General features: G+C 43.3%; 3 protein-coding genes across 3 annotated transcripts in view; 1 reads left to right on the top strand and 2 right to left on the bottom strand.

Annotated features, from left to right (window-relative positions):
* The window catches only part of FAM227B (family with sequence similarity 227 member B), a 100,532-nt gene extending 96,272 nt beyond the window's left edge, over positions 1 to 4,260 (bottom strand). The window contains exon 1 of the mRNA XM_067471397.1: positions 4,178 to 4,260. Within this exon, the coding sequence (XP_067327498.1) occupies positions 4,178 to 4,225 (48 nt within the window). The 5' untranslated portion in view covers positions 4,226 to 4,260. The remainder of the gene's footprint in view (positions 1 to 4,177) is intronic.
* Positions 4,261 to 4,363: 103 nt separating this feature from the next.
* On the top strand, positions 4,364 to 11,817 carry DTWD1 (DTW domain containing 1). The gene is made up of 5 exons (XM_060755314.2): positions 4,364 to 4,564; positions 5,797 to 6,097; positions 9,083 to 9,226; positions 9,538 to 9,814; positions 11,543 to 11,817. Exons 2-5 carry the CDS (start codon positions 5,825 to 5,827, stop codon positions 11,770 to 11,772), a joined length of 924 nt encoding a protein of 307 aa, XP_060611297.2. The 5' UTR covers positions 4,364 to 4,564; positions 5,797 to 5,824; the 3' UTR covers positions 11,773 to 11,817.
* A 4,977-nt stretch (positions 11,818 to 16,794) lies between these two features.
* Positions 16,795 to 22,285, bottom strand: part of LOC132762386 (NAD(P) transhydrogenase, mitochondrial-like) — an 85,317-nt gene continuing 79,826 nt past the window's right edge. The window contains exons 20-22 of the mRNA XM_060755316.2: positions 21,822 to 21,940; positions 20,126 to 20,241; positions 16,795 to 17,239 (exon numbers count right to left, since the gene is read on the bottom strand). Of these exons, the coding sequence (XP_060611299.2) occupies positions 17,087 to 17,239; positions 20,126 to 20,241; positions 21,822 to 21,940 (388 nt within the window). The 3' untranslated portion in view covers positions 16,795 to 17,086. The remainder of the gene's footprint in view (positions 17,240 to 20,125; positions 20,242 to 21,821; positions 21,941 to 22,285) is intronic.

Here is a 22,285-nt window from a genome sequence, read left to right as displayed (position 1 = left end):
CATCCCTCTGCTTCTTCCACATCCGAACTAAAAATATATACATTCTAAAAGTGCAACATGAATAATAAAGCTTACCGTTGTTAGATTGGATTTAACAATATTGTTCAATAATTTGGGTTGGAAAATTGACAGTTTACAAGCCAACAAAATTACCAGTAACAATTTCCAAGATTTCCCTCTTTTATATTTTGGCCACGATGAAATGATATTTCAAAAGTTGTGTAACAAATAAGAGCAAAACCACTTTAGTAGCATAATAGTTTCAAAAGTTTAAGTTACTTTCCAAGGCCACTTTAAGTCATGTTGGAAGCACTGTTTTATGAAATTCATTAAAGATAACCCAAACGTCACATACAATGTAATAATTTTCATTTTAAAATATTAAAAAAAAATGTAAAAACAAGCTTTGTTCTTAAACACTACCGGAAAATTGTTTGAGGGATTATTTTAGCATCTTGATATTATGTTTCTTGAACAATGCCGATGTGACTTAGGCCACTTTTTCATACTTTCTCAGAAGTGAATCCCACCAAGTTCAATGAAACCTGATCTTAAGTAATTATACATATGTGTGTGTGTGTGTATCATAGTTTTAGTTTGGCTGTGGAATATTATAGTATTACAAATACTATATATATATATATATATATATATTATATAAGATTTAATATATAATATTCATCACAACGTTTTTGTTCTAATGTGCATTTAATTTTATTTTTTAATTTAAATGTATTTTGTTTGTTGGCCAAAGCCATTGAATAGTTGCCATATGTAAAGCTGCCTTGAGTTCCTTTCAGGGTAGAGAAAGGTGGGAAACAAATATTTAATATTACAGTATATATAATATTACATATATAAATATCTTCTTTCTAAACTATTTTCCCAATGGAGGGGTTAGCATTGTGACTGTTGTTTTCTCAGGTCTCAAGTTGGCAGCATGCATGTCTTTGTTGATGATGTCCATCCATCTTTTCTTTGGCTGTCCACATGGTCGTCGTCCTGCAATCTCCAAATGTAGTACTGCTTGTGCTACTGATGTTGGTTCCCTTCTCATGACACCGCTGTACCAATGTAATCCTTCTTCCTAGATTTTCTTGCTGATCACTTTTATTCCTAGCCCTTGATGGATGTCATCATTTGGCACATGGCGAAGAAGTGTCAAGCCAAGTGTCCATCTCAGCATTTCCATTTCCATTGTGTTAAGGACTTGTTCATGTTTCTTTGTTGATGGCCAGTGAGGTCTGAACTCACAACCTCTGAGGATGCCTGCCATAGATGCAGGTGAAACATTAGGAGAGAATGCTTCTAGATCATGGCCATACAGCCCGAAAAACCTACAACAACCCATTTATCCCTGCCTATTTGGAGGTGTGATTTTCTCCATGTTAAAAATGCCTGCTTCTTTTTCTTGTCTGCAATGTGTACACTTGCACTCCACCACCAGATTTGTTTGTGATTTTACTGACATCCTGTCTTTGTCATTCTCACAGTTGTTTCAGCAGCTAGGCAGATTTGGTTTACAGAATCCTTCCGCATTTTATCTGCTGACTGCTGACTCCACCAGTGTTCAGATTTGGTCCAGATCCATCATTGTTTGAGTCCAAGGTGCTCTCTGGATGTAGGTGAACTACAACACCCAAACTCAAGATCAGTGCCCAGCAAATTCTTCTACTGTTTTGTGTTGGTCTTGGAAGTCCTATGGTTCAATTCCATTGATAGTGACATTCAGAATGCTCTTTGATTCTGGGTGAACAATAAATCCCAGATGACACCACTCTGATGGCCGAAAGCGAGGAGGAGCTGAGGAGCCTTTTAATCAAGGTGAAAGAAGAAAGCGCAAAAGCTGGGTTGAGCTAAACGTCAAAAAAACCAAGATTATGGCAACAAGAATGATTGACAACTGGGAAATAGAGGGAGAAAACGTGGAGGCTGTGACAGACTTTGTATTTCTAGGCGCAAAGATTACTGCAGACGCAGACTGTGGCCAGGAAATCAGAAGACGCTTCCTTCTTGGGAGGAGAGCAATGTCCAGTCTCGATAAAATAGTAAAGAGTAGAGACATCAGACTGGCAACAAAGATCCACCTAGTCAAAGCCATGGTATTCCCTGTAGTAACCTACGGATGTGAGAGCTGGACCTTAGGGAAGGCTGAGCGAAGGAAGATCGATGCTTTTGAACTGTGGTGTTGGAGGAAAGTTCTGAGAGTGCCTTGGACTGCGAGAAGATCCAACCAGTCCATCCTCCAGGAAATAAAGCCCGGCTGCTCACTGGAGGGAAAGATACTAGAGACAAAGTTGAAGTCCTTTGGCCACATCATGAGGAGACAGGAAAGCCTAGAGAAGACAATGATGCTGGGGAAAGTGGAAGGTAAAAGGAAGAGGGGCCGACCAAGGACAAGATGGATGGATGGCATCCTTGAAGTGACTGGACTGACCTCGAAGGAGCTGGGGGTGGTGACGGCCGACAGGGAGCTCTGGCGTGGGCTGGTCCATGAGGTCACGAAGAGTCGGAGACGACTGAACGAATGAACAACAACAACATAATCAAAGAGCATTCTGAACTCCACCAGTGATGGATTTGAACCTAGTTTGCCACACAGAACTCCCATGACCAATGGAAAACACTAGAAAGGTTTGGTGGGCATTGAGTTTGGGAGTTGTAGTTCATCTATATCCAGAGAGCACTGTGGACTCACGCAATGGTGGATCTGGACCAAACTTAGCACAAATACTCAATATGCGCAAATGTGAACACTGGTGGTACCTGGGGGAAATAGACCTTGACTTTTGGGAGTTGTAGTTGCTGAGATTTATAGTTCACTCCAATCAAAGAAAATTCTGAACTCCACCAACGATAGAATTGGCTCAAACTTTCCACATGGATTCCCCATGACCATCAGAAAATACTGTGTTTTCTGATGGTCTTTGGCGACCCCTCTGACACCCCTTTGCGACCCCCTCAGGGGTCCCGACCCCCAGGTTGAGAAACACTGGTTTAGGGCTTTATAGGCTAAAGCCAGCACTTTGAATTGAGCCCGGTAGCAAATCGGCAGCCAGTGGAGCTGGTGCAGCAAAGGAATTGTATGCCCCCTGTGCTCCGCTCCTGTTAGTATCATGGCTGCCGCACGTTGGACTAGTTGGAACTTCCGGGCCGTCTTCAAAGGCAATCCCACGTAGAGCGCGTTGCAGTAATCTATGCGGGATGTAACCAGAGCGTGGACTACCGTGGCACGTCCTGTTCAAGAGACAAAGTGCACGTCCTGTTCAAAAGACAATTATTACAGGCCCAGCGCGTGGCACCACATTTTTGTTGTTCATTCGTTCAGTCGTCTCTGACTCTTCGTGACCTCATGGACCAGCCCACGCCAGAGCTCCCTGTCGACCGTTACCACCTCCAGCTCCCTCAAGGTCAGTCCAGTCACTTCAAGGATGCCATCCATCCATCTTGCCCTTGGTCGGCCCTTCTTCCTTTTGCCTTCCACTTTCCCCAGCATCATTGTCTTCTCTAGGCTTTGCTGTCTCCTCATGATGTGGCCAAAGGACTTCAACTTTGTCTCTAGTATCTTTCCCTCCAGTGAGCAGTCGGGCTTTATTTTCTGGAGGATGGACTGGTTGGATCTTCTCGCAGTCCAAGGCACTCTCAGAACTTTCCTCCAACACCACAGCTCAAAAGCATCGATCTTCCTTCGCTCAGCCTTCCCTAAGATCCAGCTCTCACATCCGTAGGTCACTACAGGGAATATCATGGCTTTGGCTAGGCGGATCTTTGTTGCCAGTGTGATGTCTCTACTCTTCACTATTTTATCGAGACTGGACATTCCTCTCCTCCCAAGAAGTAAGCGTCTTCTAATTTCCTGGCCACAGTCTGCATCTGCAGTAATCTTTGCACCTCGAAATACAAAGTCTGTCACGGCCTCCACATTTTTTCCCTCTATTTTCCAGTTGTCAATCATTCTTGTTGCCATAATCTTGGTTTTTTTGACGTTTAGCTGCAACCCAGCTTTTGCGCTTTCTTCTTTCACCTTGATTAGAAGGCTCCTCAGCTCCTCCTCGCTTTCGGCCATCATCTGCATATCTGAGGTTGTTAATATAGATTGTAATTATATTATATTTCATAGTATAATTGTATTATCAACATATTATATGATTCTATCATTTTGAAGTCCTCTTTCCACCTTGCTCAGGGTGGGAGGCCTAGCCTTCTCGGGCCCTTCTCCTCCCATTGGTCCTTCAGCTCCTCTTCCCTCTCCAGCCTCAGCTCAACTCAGCACAAGCTCCAAGGGGTTTCTCTTGGCGTTGCTAAGGAGCCTTAGCAACCGCGCCCCGCCCACTGAGTCCTTCGCTTTGAAACTTCCGGTCCGCCCCACGAGCCGCGGCACTTGCGTTCCGGCCTAGCACCAAACAGGAGGAGCATCGATTCCATATTGTGAAGAGAGACGCACGTTTCCTTTTGCTGGTGAAAACAAAGGAGGAGGATCCAAGTTGGGACATTTTCCACTTTCCAAGGAGAAGAAGCTGTGATTGACCCCAGACTGCGAGAATAGGTTGATGTTGTTTTCCCTGTGAGTATAAACACCTGTATTGCAAGCCTGGGCCAGCTTGGGCCCTCCAGGTGTTTTGGACTCCAACTCCCTCCATTCCTAACAGCCTCAGGCCCTTTCCTTAAGCGGCTGAGGAGGAAAAGGAAAGGGCCTGAGGCTGTTAGGAATGGTGGGAGTTGGAGTCCAAAACACCTGGAGGGCCCAAGCTGGCCCAGACCTGGTCTAGTTCCAATTTAATTGAATTGCCGAACAGGGCATAGGGTTACAGCCTGTGCTGGATGGGGTCGCACTCCCCCTGAAGACGCAGGTTTGCAGCTTGGGTGTGACCCTGAACTCATCGCTGAGCCTGGAACCCCAGGTTTTGGCGGTGACCAGGGGAGCATTCGCACAGTTAAAACTTGTGCGCCAACTGCGCCCGTACCTTGGGAAGTCTGACTTGGCCACGGTAGTCCACACTCTGGTTACATCCCGTTTAGACTACTGCAACGCTCTCTACGTGGGGTTGCCTTTGAAGACAGCTCGGAAGCTCCAACTTTTCCAACGCTCGGCAGCCATGATTTTAACAGGAGCGGAGCGCAGGGAGCATACAACCCCCCTGTTGCGCCAACTCCACTGGCTATCGATCTGCTACCGGGCTGAATTCAAAGTGCTGGCGTTGGCCTTTAAAGCCCTAAACGTTTCTGGCCCAAGCTACCTATCCGACCGCATCTCTGCCTATGAACCCACCAGGACTTTGAGATCTTCCAGGGAGACCTTGCTTTCGATCCCACCTGCTTCTCAAGCTCGGCTGGCGGGGACAAGAGATAGGGCCTTCTCGGTGGTGGCTCCTCGGCTGTGGAACGCCCTTCCTACGGACATTAGACTAGCACCATCTCTAATGGTATTCCGCAAAAAAGTGAAGACCTGGCTGTTTGAGCAGGCGTTCGAATAATTAGTGCAATGATTGGTTAATGAACACTGGAATGGAACAATGGATGACGAATCTGGAACATGTTTTTGATGACGAGACGACAGTGAATGGGTATTGTAGTAACTGTTTATTAATTGTGTAATGTGTTAGGTTGTTAACTGTTTCTATACTGTATCAGTGAATTTTTGCTGTTCGTATTTGTTGTGAACCGCTGTGGGTCGCCTTCGGGCTGAGAACAGCGGTATATAAGTAAGGTAAATAAATAAATAAATAAATATAAATAATTATTATTGTTTTTAATGCTGTTGTGCCCCCCCCCACCCCACTTTTGGACATTCAACAGATCAAGGTCTTATTATTGAAACCATAAAATGTCATTAATGCCACCTGTGACTTTGAAAGAAGACGATGAGAAGACTCAGGGAATCAAGAGACGTTCCGAATGCCTGACGACAAACCAAGAAGCCACAAAGGGAGAAACCCCAATGGATAACTTGTGCCTGGCGTCTCAAGCCGTCCTCGAAAGAGCCCAAAAGCAAGGAAGATCCAAATGCCCAAGATGCCATAGTTCGAGGATGTTCTATTGCTACACGTGCTACGTTCTTGTTGAAACAGTCCCAACCAGAGACATTCCTGTTGTGAAGGTTAGTGATCGATATATCTTGTTATTATTATTATTTTTCATTCAAAGCAAATCATAGAATCATAGAATCAAAGAGTTGGAAGAGACCTCATGGGCCATCCAGTCCAATCCCCCGCCAAGAAGCAGGAATGTTGCATTCAAATCACCCCTGACAGATGGCCATCCAACCTCTGTTTAAAAGCTTCCAAAGAAGGAGCCTACACCACACTCCGAGGCAGAGAGTTCCACTGCTGAACAGCTCTCACAGTCAGGAAGTTCTTCCTCGTGTTCAGATGGAATCTCCTCTCTTGTAGTTTGAAGCCATTGTTCCGCGTCCTAGTCTCCAGGGAAGCAGAAAACAAGCTTGCTCCCTCCTCCCTGTGGCTTCCTCTCACATATTGATATATGGCTATCATATCTCCTCTCAGCCTTCTCTTCTTCAAGCTAAACATGCCCAGCTCCTTAAGCCGCTCCTCATAGGGCTTGTTCTCCAGACCCTTGATCATTTCAGTCGCCCTCCTCTGGACACATTCCAGCTTGTCCATATTTCTCTTCAATTGTGGTGCCCAGAATTGGACACAACATTCCAGGTGTGGTCTAACCAAAGCGGAATAGAGGGGTAGCATTACTTCCCTAGATCTAGACACTATGCTCCTATTGATGCAGGCCAAAACCCCTTTGGCTTTTTTTGCCGCCACATCACATTGTTGGCTCATGTTTAACTTGTTGTCCACGAAGACTCCAAGATCTTTTTCACACGTACTGCTCTCGAGCCAGGCGTCTCCCATTTTGTATCTTTGCATTTCGTTTTTCCTGCCAAAGTGGAGTATAAATAAATCTAAGTGCCTTTTCACACAGCCATATAACCCAGGGCCATCCACACAGCCTTATATCCCGGAATATCAAGGCAGAAAATACCACAGTATCTGCGGTGAACTGGAATATATGGCAGTGTGGACTCAGATAACACAGGGCCCTTCCACACAACCCTTATCCCAGAAGATCAAGGCAGAAAATCCCACAATAATCTGCTTTGAACTGAGTTATCTGAGTCCACACTCAGATAATATGGGATTTCCTGCCTTAATATTCTGAAGGCCCTTCCACACAGCCCTATATCCCAGAATATCAAGGCAGAAAATCCTACAATATCTGTTTTGAACTGGGCTCTCTTGACACTGCCATATATTCCAGTTCAAAGCAGATATTGGTGGGATTTTATTCAGCTGTGTGGAAAGGGTCTCAGATAACCCAGTACAGAGCAGATACTGTGGAATTTTCTGCCTTGATATTCTGGGTTATATAGCTGTGTAGTAGGGCCATGGGTTATGAGTCCACACTGCCATATATTCCAGTTCAAGGCAGATAATGTGGGATTTTATTCAGCTGTGTGGAAGGGACCTAATACATTTACCTATGAAAAAGGAGCCAAGGTTTAATTCAAGACCCTTCCACACAGTGGAATAAAATCCCACAATGTCTGCTTTGAACTGGAATATATGACAGTCTGGACTCAGATAACACAGTTCAAAGCAGATATTGTGGGATTTTCTGCCTTGATATTCTGAGTTCTATGGCTGTGTGGAAGGACCCCAGTGCCAAAGATTTGCATTATTTATTTATTTCATGTAAAAAGCATTGCACAAATAAGTATAAAACTGATAAAAATAGAAGGAGCACAAGTGGCTAAATAATTTTTGACCAAAACCAGGCAATAGTGACTGCATTGTCTGTTGTTTTAAACAATTCTTCCTCTGTACACGAGGCAGGGCACAGTGGACAAGCATACAGGTGCAGAGTTGTTTGTTCTGCCCACTGCACTTCTGAGTCTGTTCAGGGACTTCCAAGTTGCCCATTCTTGGTTTGCCCTTAGAGGAAGATCCTCATGGGGGTGCATCCAATTGGGATTTCCTGGTTTAGCTTCCCAGATTTACTGAACAGAGGGAGTCATGTTTCATATTACACTATTGCCCCTTCTGTTGTGACACAACTGGAATCAGAGAGTGTTTCTGATGAGGATGATGGGACTCAGGTTCACAGTTTGATCCAAAATGTCCCTGCTATAGACTGTGAAGAAGAAGTGCAGTTTTCCACAGCAAGGCATGAGAGTCTTGATACTGAAAATAGCCAGGTGCAGATTGACCCTGAGAAGGAAGACATCTCTTTGTCTGGTTCTCAGCCTGATAATGAAAAACAGGCTGACGCTAACGAACAGATTGACCTTGACGATATGGGAACTTTCGATCGGGCTGATTGGTTGGAATTCCGTGTTCGAAGGAGTGAGAGGATAGCAAACAAGAGGGAGGCCAGAGGCCAGACAAACACCTTCATGTTTTGCAAAGGGTATTAAACAGCGTGTTTGAGATCAGATCTTTGTCAAAGCAACTTCGCATTTACCTAAGGAGCTTGCTTAGGCTAGGCTGGATTATCTTGCAGTCTTTGTGTTCATGGTTTGCAGGACTTTGTCATGTTCTCTTGGGTCTTGCTTTGCTGATGCCTATTGGATTACGCTTCAAGTGCTATGTTATCCTGATCTTTTGGAACATTAACCTTTGCTTTTACAAACTTTTTACGTTTTATTTTTAATAAACCATAAAGACTTCTGGCTGTGTGCAGTTCGGTGTTTTTCAGTAAGGTGAATCTACTCTGAGGTGCAACACCGTCCACACAGCTGTATAAAATCCATATTGCACTGGATTGTATGGTAGATAATCCAGTCCAAAGCATTTATTATGGATTATCTGCCTTGATATTCTGGATTGTATGTCTGTGTTGAGGAGACCTATGTAACATGGTTTTTGTTCCTGGATTATAAATGTTATTTCCTAATTGGTTCTACCATAAAACATGGGAAAAGTTGATTAAACTGCAGAAACATCCTTCTATAGCACACTTTGCTCTACTTTTTTCAATTACTATCTCATACTTGTTACTGAAGATAAATTGTCAAGGAAGCTATTCCTATGATTGGACTGAAGAGTGCTGTATTCTGTGTTCTTGGTTTCAGCTTCCTTTGAAAATTGACATCATTAAACATCCGAATGAAACAGATGGCAAAAGTACAGCGGTGCATGCCAAGCTCCTGGCACCTGAAGATGTTACCATTTACACATATCCTTGCATCCCAGACTATGAAGAAATGAGGCATGAAGTAAGAAGGATGGTCAAATGTTCAAACATTGCATATATATTTCTATGGCTTTATGAAAACAGAAATCAGTATTATTACTCTTATACAGAGGGGTTGAAGTGCAACAATTGAATTTGGACTCCTGCCTTAAAGCTCATATTCTTGCTGAAAGATGTCAAACATCCTGAACATCTCTTTTCAAGAGCATGTGGGGAATAATCACATTAATAATGAATAATGTTTGTAACTATTGTACTTCCAATTGTCTGGTGTAGCAGTGTACTTTAAAATGGTAACCCAGCTTAAGAAATTCTATTTTTGTTTCCTTTTAGATTGCTCTGATATTTCCTGGTCCTAATTCCATTTTAGTAAATGACATTCCTCTGTCTTTGCAAAGCAAATGTGAGAAGAATTTCAGTAGTGATAAAGATGGAGATTCAGCAATGGCACCAGCCCTCAAGAGTGCCAGATTAGAGTCAGGCAAGGACAGCAGTACGAGTGAACAACAGGTGCACAGCGGGAGTAAAAATACGACTTTGAAGAAAATTATATTTATTGACAGTACCTGGAATCAGACAAACAAAATTGTCACAGATGAGCGACTTCAAGGTATGTTAAAGTTTACACTATAACAGGTCTGTTAGGCAATATAAATCTGTATGTGTTGATCACATAGTCAGCAAATGGGGTATGTGTCACACTGGAGGCCCACAGGCCAAATTCAGCCCACCATGTCATTTTATGGGGCCCACTTAGCTAAATAATTTCACCTTTAATTTCATAGTGTATCTTAATAATATTGAATTTTCATAGTCAAGACCTGTATGGCAGTTGTTTTATGCAGTACGTTGTTTATATTGTTGTCATTGTATTTTGTTTGTCTGATGTTTATTTTTCTTTTATGTGGTTTTATATTGTTGCCTTTTCACATATTGTATTTATTTGTGTGAATGTGAATGACTAGACAGTAATAAACAAACCAATGTGGCCCTGCAGATGCTGGACTACAACTCCTGTATTCCTCATAATTAGACATCATAACAAAAGCCAATGGGAGTTGTGATGCAGCAAACATCTGGAAGACTGCAGTTTACTCTGCTTAGTCAGGAGGGTGAAGTTTGCATTTAGAGGTTAGACTTGTGGATAGGATGATGTCTGATTTTAAAATCTCATTTAACCTTTCCCCAACCTCAGTGGGTTTTCCCACACAGTCCTATATCCCAGAATATCAAGGCAGAAAATTCCACAATATATGCTTCGAGCTGGCTTATATGAATCCACACTGCCATATAAAAGTTAAATAGCCTCTGTATATGTTGTATGTTAAAAATTGGCATTGAATGTTTGCCATATATGTGTACACTGTAATCTGCCCTGAGTCCCCTTCGGGGTAAGAAGGGCGGAATATAAAAGCTGTAAATAAATAAATAATAAAATAAATAACCCAGTTTAAAGTACATAATTTGGGATTTTATTCAGCTGTATGGAAGGAGCCAGAGCCAAATGTGCTATTGGGCTGCAGTTCCCATTATTCCCAGTTGACATGTTGGATATTCAAAAGTGTGGGAGTTTTTTTTTTAATCGTGTCAGAAGCAAATTGAGAATATACTGCAAGTTGCTTCTGGTGTGAGAGAATCAGCCATCTACAGAGACGTTGCCCAGGGAACACCCAAATGTGTTACCATCCTGTGGGAGGCTTCTCTCATGTCCTCGCATGGGAAGCTGGGGCTGACAGGTGGGAGCTCACCCTGTCTCATGGATTCGAACTGCTGGGATTCAGCTCAGCAGTTCAGCCGGCACAAGGGTTTAACCTATTGCACCATCTCGGCTCCCTCTCAGCGTAGGGGTTATTCAATACTGAGTACGCAAATTGAGTAAAAACTAAAGGGCACCAACCACAATGTCATAGAGAGAGAGAGAGAGAGAGAGAGAGAGAGAGAAGGTTCTCTGTATATATTGTATATATAGATTCTCCATCCATGGTTTCAACCATGAAGGCTGATGTGACCCTAGATGAAAATGAGTTTGGCACTCTTGATCTAAGAGGATCAAAATCAAGACCATAATAAGATTTTGACCCCCATTCTAGATGCCAAGGGAACCTTGTTATGATTTGCACTAGGGCTGCCTTAAGTAATGACTTGAAGGCATGCAACAACAACAAATGACTATTGGTATAAAAAACCAGTTTTGGAGGAAATAGATAAATGAACTCACCTCAGAATTTTCCATTGGACACCTTCTGTGTGAGATGGTTGGAAGAAAGTTATGGTTTGCCTGTTATTTTTCACTGTCACCTGCTTCACATGTTGCCTTACGTTTCTCCTCTTTTTATAGGATTGCTACAGGTTGAACTAAAATCAAGGAAAACCTGCTTTTGGCGTCACCAAAAAGGAAAGCCTGATACCTGCTTGTCTACCATTGAAGCAATCTATTACTTTTTAGTAGACTATCACAAGGAGGTCTTAAAGGAAAAATACGAGGGACAATATGACAACTTGCTTTTTTTCTTCTCGTTTATGTACAAACTGATAAGAAATGCCAGGAGTTCTTCTGGAAAAGAATAAAACATTTCCTGTGTCAGTGGAATAAAATCAAAACTTCCATTATGACCCATTGCGCTTGGTTCTTCAAAACTCAGTTAAGGTTTGAATAACAGGATTTAAAAATATATGTAATTGGCTAGAAAACTCTTCAGAATGCTGAAGAATTTCTGCCCCTCAGATTTTGTACTTAATCCTAGCTGAAAGCATATAACATCAGGCAAGTTTCCAACTGACTGCTGTGGGAGTGTTGCCCGAAACAAAGCTAAGCCCGTTGCCTCTAAATAGAAATGTTTTCCTTTTTAATGAGCAGCAAAGATGCCAACATGGAGACTCTTTTCTTAAACATAGTGAAGCTCAGTTCGGCTGTTTCATTGTATAGGAATGTGTTCTTGACCATCCAGGATGACTTCATTCTGGTGATGTCGTTGCTTACAAAAAAAATATAAGATTAGAACAATATTTTGGTGTGTCTCTCTCATACAGAAACAAAAACCCAGAATGAGCTATTTAGTGTCAGTTAGGGTTTAAATTAAGCTCAAAAATTGATTCAGGCATTTTATAATGATGGTGTTGTTATTAGGCTTGTGCACAGATTTGATCTGGCTAGTTCCCTTTGGTTGGTCTGGCTCATTCGGATGGCCATAACAGCAAGGGCCCAGCCTCCATGTTTTCTTCAACTGCAACAGAACAGTGGCTGTCAAAAACTGGCTGCCTTCAGTTACAAGTGGAGTGCGGGAGGGAAAAGCACAAGGGGGGAAAGCTTTTAAAAGGAAGCCCAGGGTGGGATAGCTCCAGGTCCATCACTCTTCCTTCCCTGGGAAATGGGGGAGCCTCCTTAAAATGCCTTGGAAAATGTGCTGCAGGGAGAGAGCGCCGCATCAACCTGTAGCGCCTGTCTCCTCTAGATAGAGTAGCAACAGCTTTAACTACTATTCATTAAAACCAGAGCAGAAAGGAGACTGAAGCGTGGCGGGGGGGGGGGAGGCACTGCAAATCAAGAGAAAAGAGGGCTTTCTTAAGGAACCCCAGGGTACGATATCTCCAGATCAACTTCTCTTCCAAGGGAAATGGAGCCTCCTTGAAATGCCTTGGAAGCGTGCTGAGGGGGAGAGTGCCGCATCAACCTGTAGTGCCTGTCTCCTCTAGAGTAGAAACAACTTTAGCTATTTATTTATTTATTTACATTATTTCTATCCCGCCTATTTCAGCCCGAAGGCGACTCAGGGCGGTATACACAGTTGGCACAATTCGATGCCGAAACAAAATACATACATTAATAAAGCATTACTATGCAGTACTATTACTACTATGCATTAAAACGGGAGCAGAAAGGAGATTGAAGCATTATGGGAGGAAAGGCACCACTCCAGGGCTTCAAATCAAGAGAAAAGAGGGCTTTCTTAAGGAAGGTAGGATAGCTCCAGGTCATTCGTTCTTCCTTCCTTGGGAAGTGGGGAACCCTCCTTAAAATGCCTTGGAAAGCTGTGTGCTGCAGAAAGAGAGCACTACACCAGCCTGTAGTGCCTATCTCCTCGAGTAGAAACAGCTTTAATTACTATGCATTAAAACGGGAGCAGAAAGGAGACTAAAGCATGAAGGGGGGAAATGCACCACTCCAGGGCCTGCAAATCAAGAGAAAAGAGGGCTTTCTTAAGGAAGCCCGAGGTAGGATAGCTCCAGATCATTCACACTTCTTTCCCTGGGAGAGAGCGCCATGCGCCTGCAGCACCTGTCTCCTCTAGAGTAGAAACAGCTTTAACTAAGCATTAAACCTGGTCTCCTCTAGAGACAGAAGGGAAAGGATTGTGCCATAACAGAAGTTTGGACTGGATTGCCCATGTGCTTTCTCCTAACTCTGTTATTTTATTATAGGAATGGGCAGTCTCATGAAACATCCTTAAAATGAATGATATTCCTATATCAGTGTTTGGTTAACGACAGCCTATAATAGTGGTTCCCAACCTTTTTTTTTATTTTTTTTACCAGTGACCACTTTGAACAGGGACCATGCTCCAACATTAGTATCAAAAGGGTTACAAATCAGTTTTTGGTCATTGTTAGATTTGGTTCGGTTATTTGAGGTATTGATTCAGAAAATTGCATTGGATAGACCACATCAGCTTTAGTTTCTGATACAGAACATATGCCATTCAGGAGTTGCCATCTGCTTGCCCACAGAAAACCATATTTTACAATCTAGAGCTGATGTGGTAGTAGCAATGTTTTGCGGGTAGTCAGCCTCTCCCGTCTCAGCATCCCTGTTGCCTTGGCATTATAAGAGGGTTTCGCGAGATCAGTTGCTGTAATTGCAATATGGTTTCAAGGCAATGGTGTAGTAATGGTGAGGCCGTGGACCATATTTTCATTCTTGCGGACCGCAGGTGGTCCACGGACCACAGGTTGGTAACCACTGACCTATAGAAAGTCTTACCTTGTACCAGAGTCTCAAGTACCAAAAAGGAGAAAAGACAGTGATTGGGCCAGCAGCTTGTTTCCCATTTACATTTTGGAACTCACAGTGAGCAGGATGTATCCTTACATTAGATTACGTTTGATTCACTCAAAATGGATGTGGAGACAGACCGATCATCCAGGTCCTGTTGCATTCATTCGGTGACACAGCACAGCCAGGGTTCGGAAGTTCAGGGCAGAATAACCCCCATTCTGGCATATAAACCGTAGCTCCCATCCAGCCCGTAATGAAGTGCCCTTAAGGCGGATTGGACTGTGGCCCACCGCGCTTGAACTGCTAATGTTGCACAGAACGAAGCATGTGCTGTTTTTACAGCGAGAAATATCTTTAGCAGTCATCTCCCTAATAAAGTGCAAATGCTTTCACTGTCCATTGTTGTTTCTTATGACTGTCAGGAAAAGGGCACCTTGGCTTTGCACAGCGATTAATACGATTTCCCACGCATGGGTTTGGATCATGTTTTGGACCTTTTCGTTTCTTCTTAGACAAGGACTCCTTTGAACTTCCCCGGAAAGTCCAAAACAGCTTTTTAAAAGATCACTGGGCTAGAGTGATAAAGGGAAAGCATCCCACCCATTGGAAATACAACAGCAAACCCCTTGACCTATTGTTTTACAATAGTCAAATAGGGAAGAAAAACATACTCGTTTTCTTCCAAACTGCATTTCTATGAAACTTGTTTTTTCCTGTTTGAAATCAGAGACAGAGAAATAGTTATATAAACAGATTTTGTTCATTTATAGAGAACGTTTTTCATGCCCAAGACAACATGAAATCCAAGATTTGGTGAGGTTCTGGATGGCACTTTACTGCTTCCACACAAGTCGGGTGTTGTCCCAAAACTCTGTCCATATCCAGCACTCCATATCCAATCCTCTGTCCTGTCAACTATAGGCATTCCCACATTGCATATCCCCACCATTTGCCAAGTGGTCAGCTTCTGGTCAAAGGAAATCTAGTATAATGCCAAGTTTTTAACTTTGTTTATCTTCTCTTAAAGACATTATAACTGTACCCTCAATTTGCTTCTGACATGATAATTAAATAAACTATTTATTTATTTATAGATAAGTTTAGATTTATTATAGAGGGTAAATTTATATTTATATTTATAGAATTATAGGGGTAAATTTATATTTATAGATTTATAGGGGGTGAATTTATATTTATAGATTCACTTGCTGTTGCCTGCCACGCATTGCTGTGGCCCAGTCTGTTGATCTGGAAAATAAAGTAACGAGAAAGTGTTGGTTTCTAATATATGTAATTTCTTTATGCTTGTGGGTAAACAGTATTTCCTGCTGTTTCTTTGTCAGTGTGTGTGAATCATATCTATCTATATCTATCTATCTATCTATCTATCTATCTATCTCTATGGCTGGATGGCTCTTTGTCAGGAGGGCTTTGTTTACGTTTTCTTGCCCTGGTGAAGGGAACTGGACTGGATGGCCTTAAGTATTTTCTGGTGGTCATGGGGGTTCAGTGTGGGAAGTTTTCCCCGATTCTGTTGTTCAGAATGCTCTTTGATTGTAGGTGAATGATGAACCCCAGTAACTACAACTCCCAAATGTCAAGGTCTATTTCCTCCAAACTCCATCTGTGTTCATATTTGGGCGTATTGAGTATCTGTGCCAAGTTTGGTCCAGATCCATCATTGTTTGAGTCCACAGTGCTCTCTGGATGTAGGTGAACTACAACTCTCAAACTCAAGGCCAATGCCCACCAAACCCTTCCAATATTTTCTGTTGATCATGGGAGTTCTGTGTGCCAAGTTTGGTTCAATTCCATTGTTGATGGAGTTCAGAATGCTCTTTGATTGTAAGTGAACTATAAATCCCAGCAACTACAACTCCCAAATGACAAAGTCATAATTTTTTGAGTGATGGTCACTCCTAGTGTTGTGAGACGTTTTGTTGCCAAATTTGGTGTGATTTTGTTCATTGGTTCTTTTGTTTTTAAGGTACTCATTATGCACAGAGCATTTTTATATATATAGATGGGGGGGGGGGTAAATATTTATACATAAATAAATAGACTGATCACAACTAATCAACTTTCTGAAACAGGAGAAGATGAAGATTATGCTATGACTAGAAGAACAAAGAACAGCTCAACCACTTGGAGCAGTTAACCCATCTAGAAAAGAACCCCAACAATTCTGGCCTATGGTCAAGAGTAAGGAAGAATTGTAAATATCCCATTACCCCCACCTCTCTTCCTTCCTTCCTTCCTTCCTTCCTTCTTTCCTTCCTTCCTTCCTTCCTTCCTTCCTTCCTTCCTTCCTTTCTTTCTTTCTTTCTTTCTTTCTTTTCTCCCTCCCTTCTTTCCCCTTTTATTTATTATTTATTTATTTATTTGGTACACTTGTATACCGCTAATATCTCAGCCTGTACGGCGACTCATTGCGGTTTACAGCATATTTAAAAACTACAATATTCCAATTTAATATAAAATTTATCTCTCTCTTCTATTCACTTTCTATCTAATTTTAACCTGCAAAATAAAATCCATAAAGATAATATAAAATTGCCTTGGTGGTGTAGCATAAGAGAAATCAAATGATCTGCAAATTATGCAGAATTATTTTTTAATAAATACAGAGATTTACATTTTCACCCATAAAGGCATACAAGCCGCTACATTTTCAGATAATGTCATATGTTTCGCCTTTCTCACAATTGTATATAACCTAGAAACTGCATCCATTCTTAAACCTCTCCTTGAAACAATACACATTATGTACCCAACCCAATTAGAGTTACTGTTTCAGGTTGCATTGATTTCAAAGTGATGCAACTCTCCCAATGTAATTAAGAATATTCCATATTGCTTCTCACTGGTTTGCAGCTCTGACTGGAGACACTAATGGGCATAGTAAGACTCCCTGATTTTAGCTTGCAGCGCATCACAGGTTTTCTTTGCATCTCCAAGGAGCATCGAGGTATTGGGCTTATAAAAAATGGGGTTGTCAACTGCAGCATAGCCAACTCCCAAAGTGCGCTTCATGACAATGACCTGGCGGAGAAACAAAATGACAAATTACATTTAGGCAATTGGGCCGTACGTAATTCTTGGCATATACAAGAAAATATTCAACCCACCATAGATAATGCCACTTTTTCCCCAAACAGAGAGCATAATATCACAGAGTCTTGGAAGAATTTTGAGTACCAATGCAGATAAAATTGACATGGCACAGCTCTTGTTATTCCCACTTCCTCCCGATCTATCTATCTATCTATCTATCTATCTATCTATCTATCTATCTATCTATCCACATTTTTTTAAATTTTGTATTAAAAGTATTGCATAAATTAGTATAAAACTGATAAAAAATAGAAGGATCGCAGGTGGCTAAATATCCTTTCACCAAAAACGGGCAACAGCAATGGCATTGTCTGCAGCCTTCAACAACTCTTCTTCTGTACATGAGGCAGGGCATAGTGGACAAGCATACAGATGCGGAGTTGTTTGTTCTGCTCCACAGTCACACAAGGTGTGGGATTTCTTTTAGGTCATGCCATTTGGCCAGGTTGTCTTTTGATCTGCCCACTCCACTTCTGAGTCAGTTCAGGGACTTGCAAGATGACCATTCTTGGTTGGGGTTTCCTAGTTTAGCTGCCCAGAGGGATACCCTTGCTGTTGCTGGGGGGACGCAAAGAGGAGTGGTAGTTCTCATAAAGCTTTTCCTTGGAGTCTACTGGGAGGAGGCTGGTAGCCATGCAGTGAGTGGCTTTCACAGTGTTCAACCTTATTTCTCCACATTGAAAATGTGTATGTGGTGGAGGTGTCCACAGACAGCCTCCTACCTCCACAAGTGCTGAGAAGTCTCCAAAGGCACTCCCTCCACTGACATTACAGGTTAGTCAGTGGTTCTCAACCTGGTTCTCAACTCCCATAAATCCTAACAGCTGGTAAACTGGCTGGGATTTCTGGGAGTTGCAGGCCAAAAACATCTGGGGACCCCAGGCTGAGAACCACTGGGTTAAAGTGAGCACCATGTAAGATGCAGCCCAGTGTTTCTCAACCTGTGGATCAGGCTCTCTGGGGGGGATCGCAAGAGGGTGTCAGAGAGATTGCCAAAGACCATCAGAAAACAAAGTCTTTTCTGTTGGTCATGGGGGTTATGTGTGGGAAGTTTGGCTCAATTCTATCATTGGTGGAGTTCAGAATGCTCTTTGATTGTAGGTGAACTATAAATCCCAGCAACTACAACTCCCAAATGTCAAGGTCTATTTTCCCCAAACCCCACCAGTGTTCACATTTGGGCATATTGAGAATTCATGCCAAGTTTGCTCCAGGTTCATCATTGTTTGAGTCCATAGTACTCTCTGGATACAGGTGAACTACAACTCCCAAACTCAAGGTCAATGACCATGAAAGCCTTCCAGTATTCTCTGTTGATTATGGGAGTTCTGTGTGCCAAGTTTGGTTCAATTCCATCACTGGTGGAGTTCAGAATGAGTCTACTGAACAAGCCAGTACCTGCCACATACAGATTGTAGGTGAACTATAAATCCCAGCACCTACAACTCCCAAAATCAATCCCCGTCCAACCCCACCAGTATTCAAATTTGGGCATATTGGGTATTTGCACCAATTTTGGTCCAGTGAATGAAAATACATCCTGCATATCAGATAACAGTAGCAACATTACAGATGTGGAGTAGCAACAAAAATAATTTTAATGGTTGGGGGTCACCACCACAGGAGGAACTGTATTAAGGGGTCACGGCATTAGGAAGGTTTAGAACCACTGATGTAGCCCCAAACAATATGGCCCACCACCCATGGTATGCTTTCATTCCAGGGCAATCTCATCCTAGAACTGACGTGTTTCCTCCACCACAGGCAGCCATCCCAGGGTTCCTTGAGTGGAATTGCATGATCCTGCCCACCACCTCTCCCTTAATGCTTTCCTACCCTTTCCTATGGCACACAGCAAACAGAAAGGAATTGATCTGCAACTGAACAGACTGGAGGGGTTTAGGGGACTGACTCAACAGGATGGAAGTTGTAGTTCACCCTGTATCCAGAGAAACTGTGATCCCATCAACAATGGACCAGGACCACACTTGGCACAGAGAAGCCCCATGACCAACTGAACATACTGCAGGGGTTTGTGAGAATTCACCTTGATTTTGGGAGTTTTAGTTATAGAATGCTAGAGTTGGAAGAGACCTCATGGGCCATCCGGTCCAACCCCCTGCCAAGAAGTAGGAAAATTGCATTCAAAGCCATCAGATGGCCATCCAGCCTCTGTTTAAAAGCTTCCAAAGAAGGAGCCTCTACCACACTCCGGGGCAGAGAGTTCCACTGCTGAACAGTTCTCACAGTCAGGAAGTTCTTCCTAATGTTCAGATGGAACCCTTATCCAGAGAGCACTGACCCAGCCGATGTCGGATCTGGACCCCTCTTGGCACACAGACCCAACATGACCGGCTGTGCATACAGGTGTGGTTTGGGGAGGATGGACCCATGATTCTGGGAATTGTAGCTCACCTCCCATTTGCTAATGGGAGCATTCATAAACAACAAAATTAAATACTGGATTTTTTCCCCCAAATAAATAGTGTTACTAATTAACCAAATGATATTACCTAACACCACAAAACAAACAATGCCTTTTTCAAATATCCTGGGAACCGCAGGGATACCCAAGCTAGTGTGTGTATATACAAACACACACATATGCGCACACACACACACACAGAGAGATACATATATGCCGAATCCTGAAGTGATATCCTGGGGCTCTTCTCGTTGCCATCTCTTTTGTAGTGGAGAGAGAAGCCCTCTGCCTGTTTCTCTTTCGCACCGACTATTGTTTATCCTCATGTGGAGCGAAATTCCACAGCCACAGAACGAACAAATCACTACCAGCCTCTGGTTATTACTTACTTGCTTAGATTTCCAGACCTCCAAGACAGGCATACCAGCTATAATTGAATTTGGATCTTCCTGGGCTGCAGAGTTCACAGTGTCATTGGCACCAATTACCAGAGTCAGATCTGTGTCTGAGAGAGAGAAGCAAAGCAATGGCAAATATTATTTACATCCCTACGTTTTCCTCTTCTCTCAAACTGCCTTGGCTACCCTTTGATGGAAAAAGCGATCCTAAGTAGCATGAAATTAGGATCCAAATAGCAATCTAATCATGCCTCTGTATGTAGAATAGAGGGAATACAAGCATAGAGGGAAGCTGCACCCGTACTTTGAGAAGTCTGACTTGGCCACGGTGGTCCATGCTCTTGTTACATCCCAAATAGATTACTGACTGACTGACTGACTTATTTACTTAGGCGATCCCTCGTAGTCCGAGGATGATGGTCCTCCAAGAGTGGTAACCTGGTGGTGGATCCATTGGTGACTGTGGAGCCCTATTCTTGACCTGCATCTTCTCCCGCCGTGAGGGCATCGGTTTCCAGGTGGAAGGCGGTCTCGGTTGGCTTGACGCATCTTCCTCTTGGCACGTTTCTCTCTTTCACCCTCCATTCTGCAGCACTGCTGGTCACAACTGATCACCAACTAGAGCGCTCAAGGGCCAGGGCTTCCCAGTTCTCCGTGTCTATGCCAGAGTTTTTAAGGTTGGCTTTGAGCCCATCTTTAAATCTCTTTTCCTGTCCTCTAACATTCCGTTTTCCATTCTTGAGTTCAGAGTAGAGCAACTGCTTTGGGAGACGGTGGTCAGGCATCCAGACAACATGGCTGGTCCAGCGGAGTTGATGGCGGAGGACCATCGCTTCAATACTGGTGGTCTTTGCTTCTTCCAGCACGCTGACATTTGTCTGCTTGTCTTCCCAGGAGATTTGCAGGATTTTCCGGAGGCAACACTGATGGAATTGTTCCAGGAGCTGTATGCGACGCCTGTAGACTGTCCACATCTCGCAGGCATAGCCAGGTTACTAACAGGAGCGGGGCTCAGGGAACACACAACTCCTCTGTTGCGTCAGCTCCACTGGCTGCCAATTTGCTACCGAGCACAATTCAAAGTGCTGGCTTTAGCCTATAAAGCCCTAAACGATTCCGGCCCAGCTTACCTGTCTGAACGTATCTCCTCCTATGAACCATCTAGGAGCTTAAGATCGTAAGATGAGGCCCTATTCTCGATCCAGCCCGTCTCGCAAATGTGATTGGCAGAGATGAAGGACAGGGCCTTCTCAGTGGTGGCCCCCCGGCTATGGAACTCCCTCCCCAGGGATATTAGATCAGCCCCCTCCCTCCTGAAACAATCAGGGTCAGCTAACACCTCCCAACAAAGAACTTCCCCCAGGTAGGAAGCAGCCAGGCCTTTTAGATGTAAGGCCATTCACTGCTAATAAAGCTTGCTAACTGCAACATTCACACTTGCCTCAAACAGACAAGGCTTCTTTCTCCCACCCTGGACATCCCACAGATATATAAACCCCACTTGCATAGTTTCCAACAGATCTCACAAGCTTTGAGGATGCCTGCCATAGATGTGGGCAAAACATCGGGAGAGAATGCTTCTGGAACATGGCCATACAGCCCAGAAAACTCATAGCAACCCAGTGATTCCGGCCATCGAAAGCCTTCGACAACAAGTTCCTTTTATCCCTCCATTCTTTTTATTTACCTGGGAAATCTTCATTTATCTCGTCCATTTCCAGCACTACGTCATAAGGGACACCGGCTTCTGCCAACAGAACATTCAGCTGCCCTGGCATGCGGCCGGCCACCGGATGGATGCCAAACCTGGAAGACCAAGAGAGAAAAGAATGGCCCCTCTGCATCCAAGACATGCTGAACTAATAAAGAGGAACTGATAAATGTCAGCTATGCAACGCAGGTGGAGGCAAGCCAGTTCTAACGCTTGTCTACCTCCTGACTGGACCGGTTGCAACACCAGAATATGTGGAGCAGGGCGGCCAGCGTTCACAAAGGGCACTTTCGTGGGAGAACACTGCTCTTAAATGGGAACAGATGGCAGGTTTTGTTCTATTTCCAACCCTGTAGGATAGGTGCTCTTGTTGTGTAGCTTCAGTGTCAACCCTAAAAGGATTGTATCATGAGATATGCTTTGCTTCCTTGAGAAAGTAT

The sequence above is a fragment of the Anolis sagrei genome, chromosome 9 (assembly GCF_037176765.1).
Source record: "Anolis sagrei isolate rAnoSag1 chromosome 9, rAnoSag1.mat, whole genome shotgun sequence".
In the NCBI taxonomy this organism is placed as follows: Eukaryota; Metazoa; Chordata; class Lepidosauria; order Squamata; family Dactyloidae; genus Anolis; species Anolis sagrei.
The sequence above is the reverse complement of the archived record's forward strand: the minus strand, read 5'-3'. Positions and strand labels throughout refer to the sequence as shown.

What these genes read in the sequence shown, in the direction of transcription:
- DTWD1 (XM_060755314.2), top strand. Translation starts at nt 5,825, where the DNA reads ATGTCATTAATGCCACCTGTGACTTTGAAAGAAGACGATGAGAAGACT. An exon ending in GAGACATTCCTGTTGTGAAG is followed by an intron (nt 6,098 to 9,082) that starts GTTAGTGATCGA and finishes TCTTGGTTTCAG; the next exon opens with CTTCCTTTGAAAATTGACAT. An exon ending in ATGAAGAAATGAGGCATGAA is followed by an intron (nt 9,227 to 9,537) that starts GTAAGAAGGATG and finishes GTTTCCTTTTAG; the next exon opens with ATTGCTCTGATATTTCCTGG.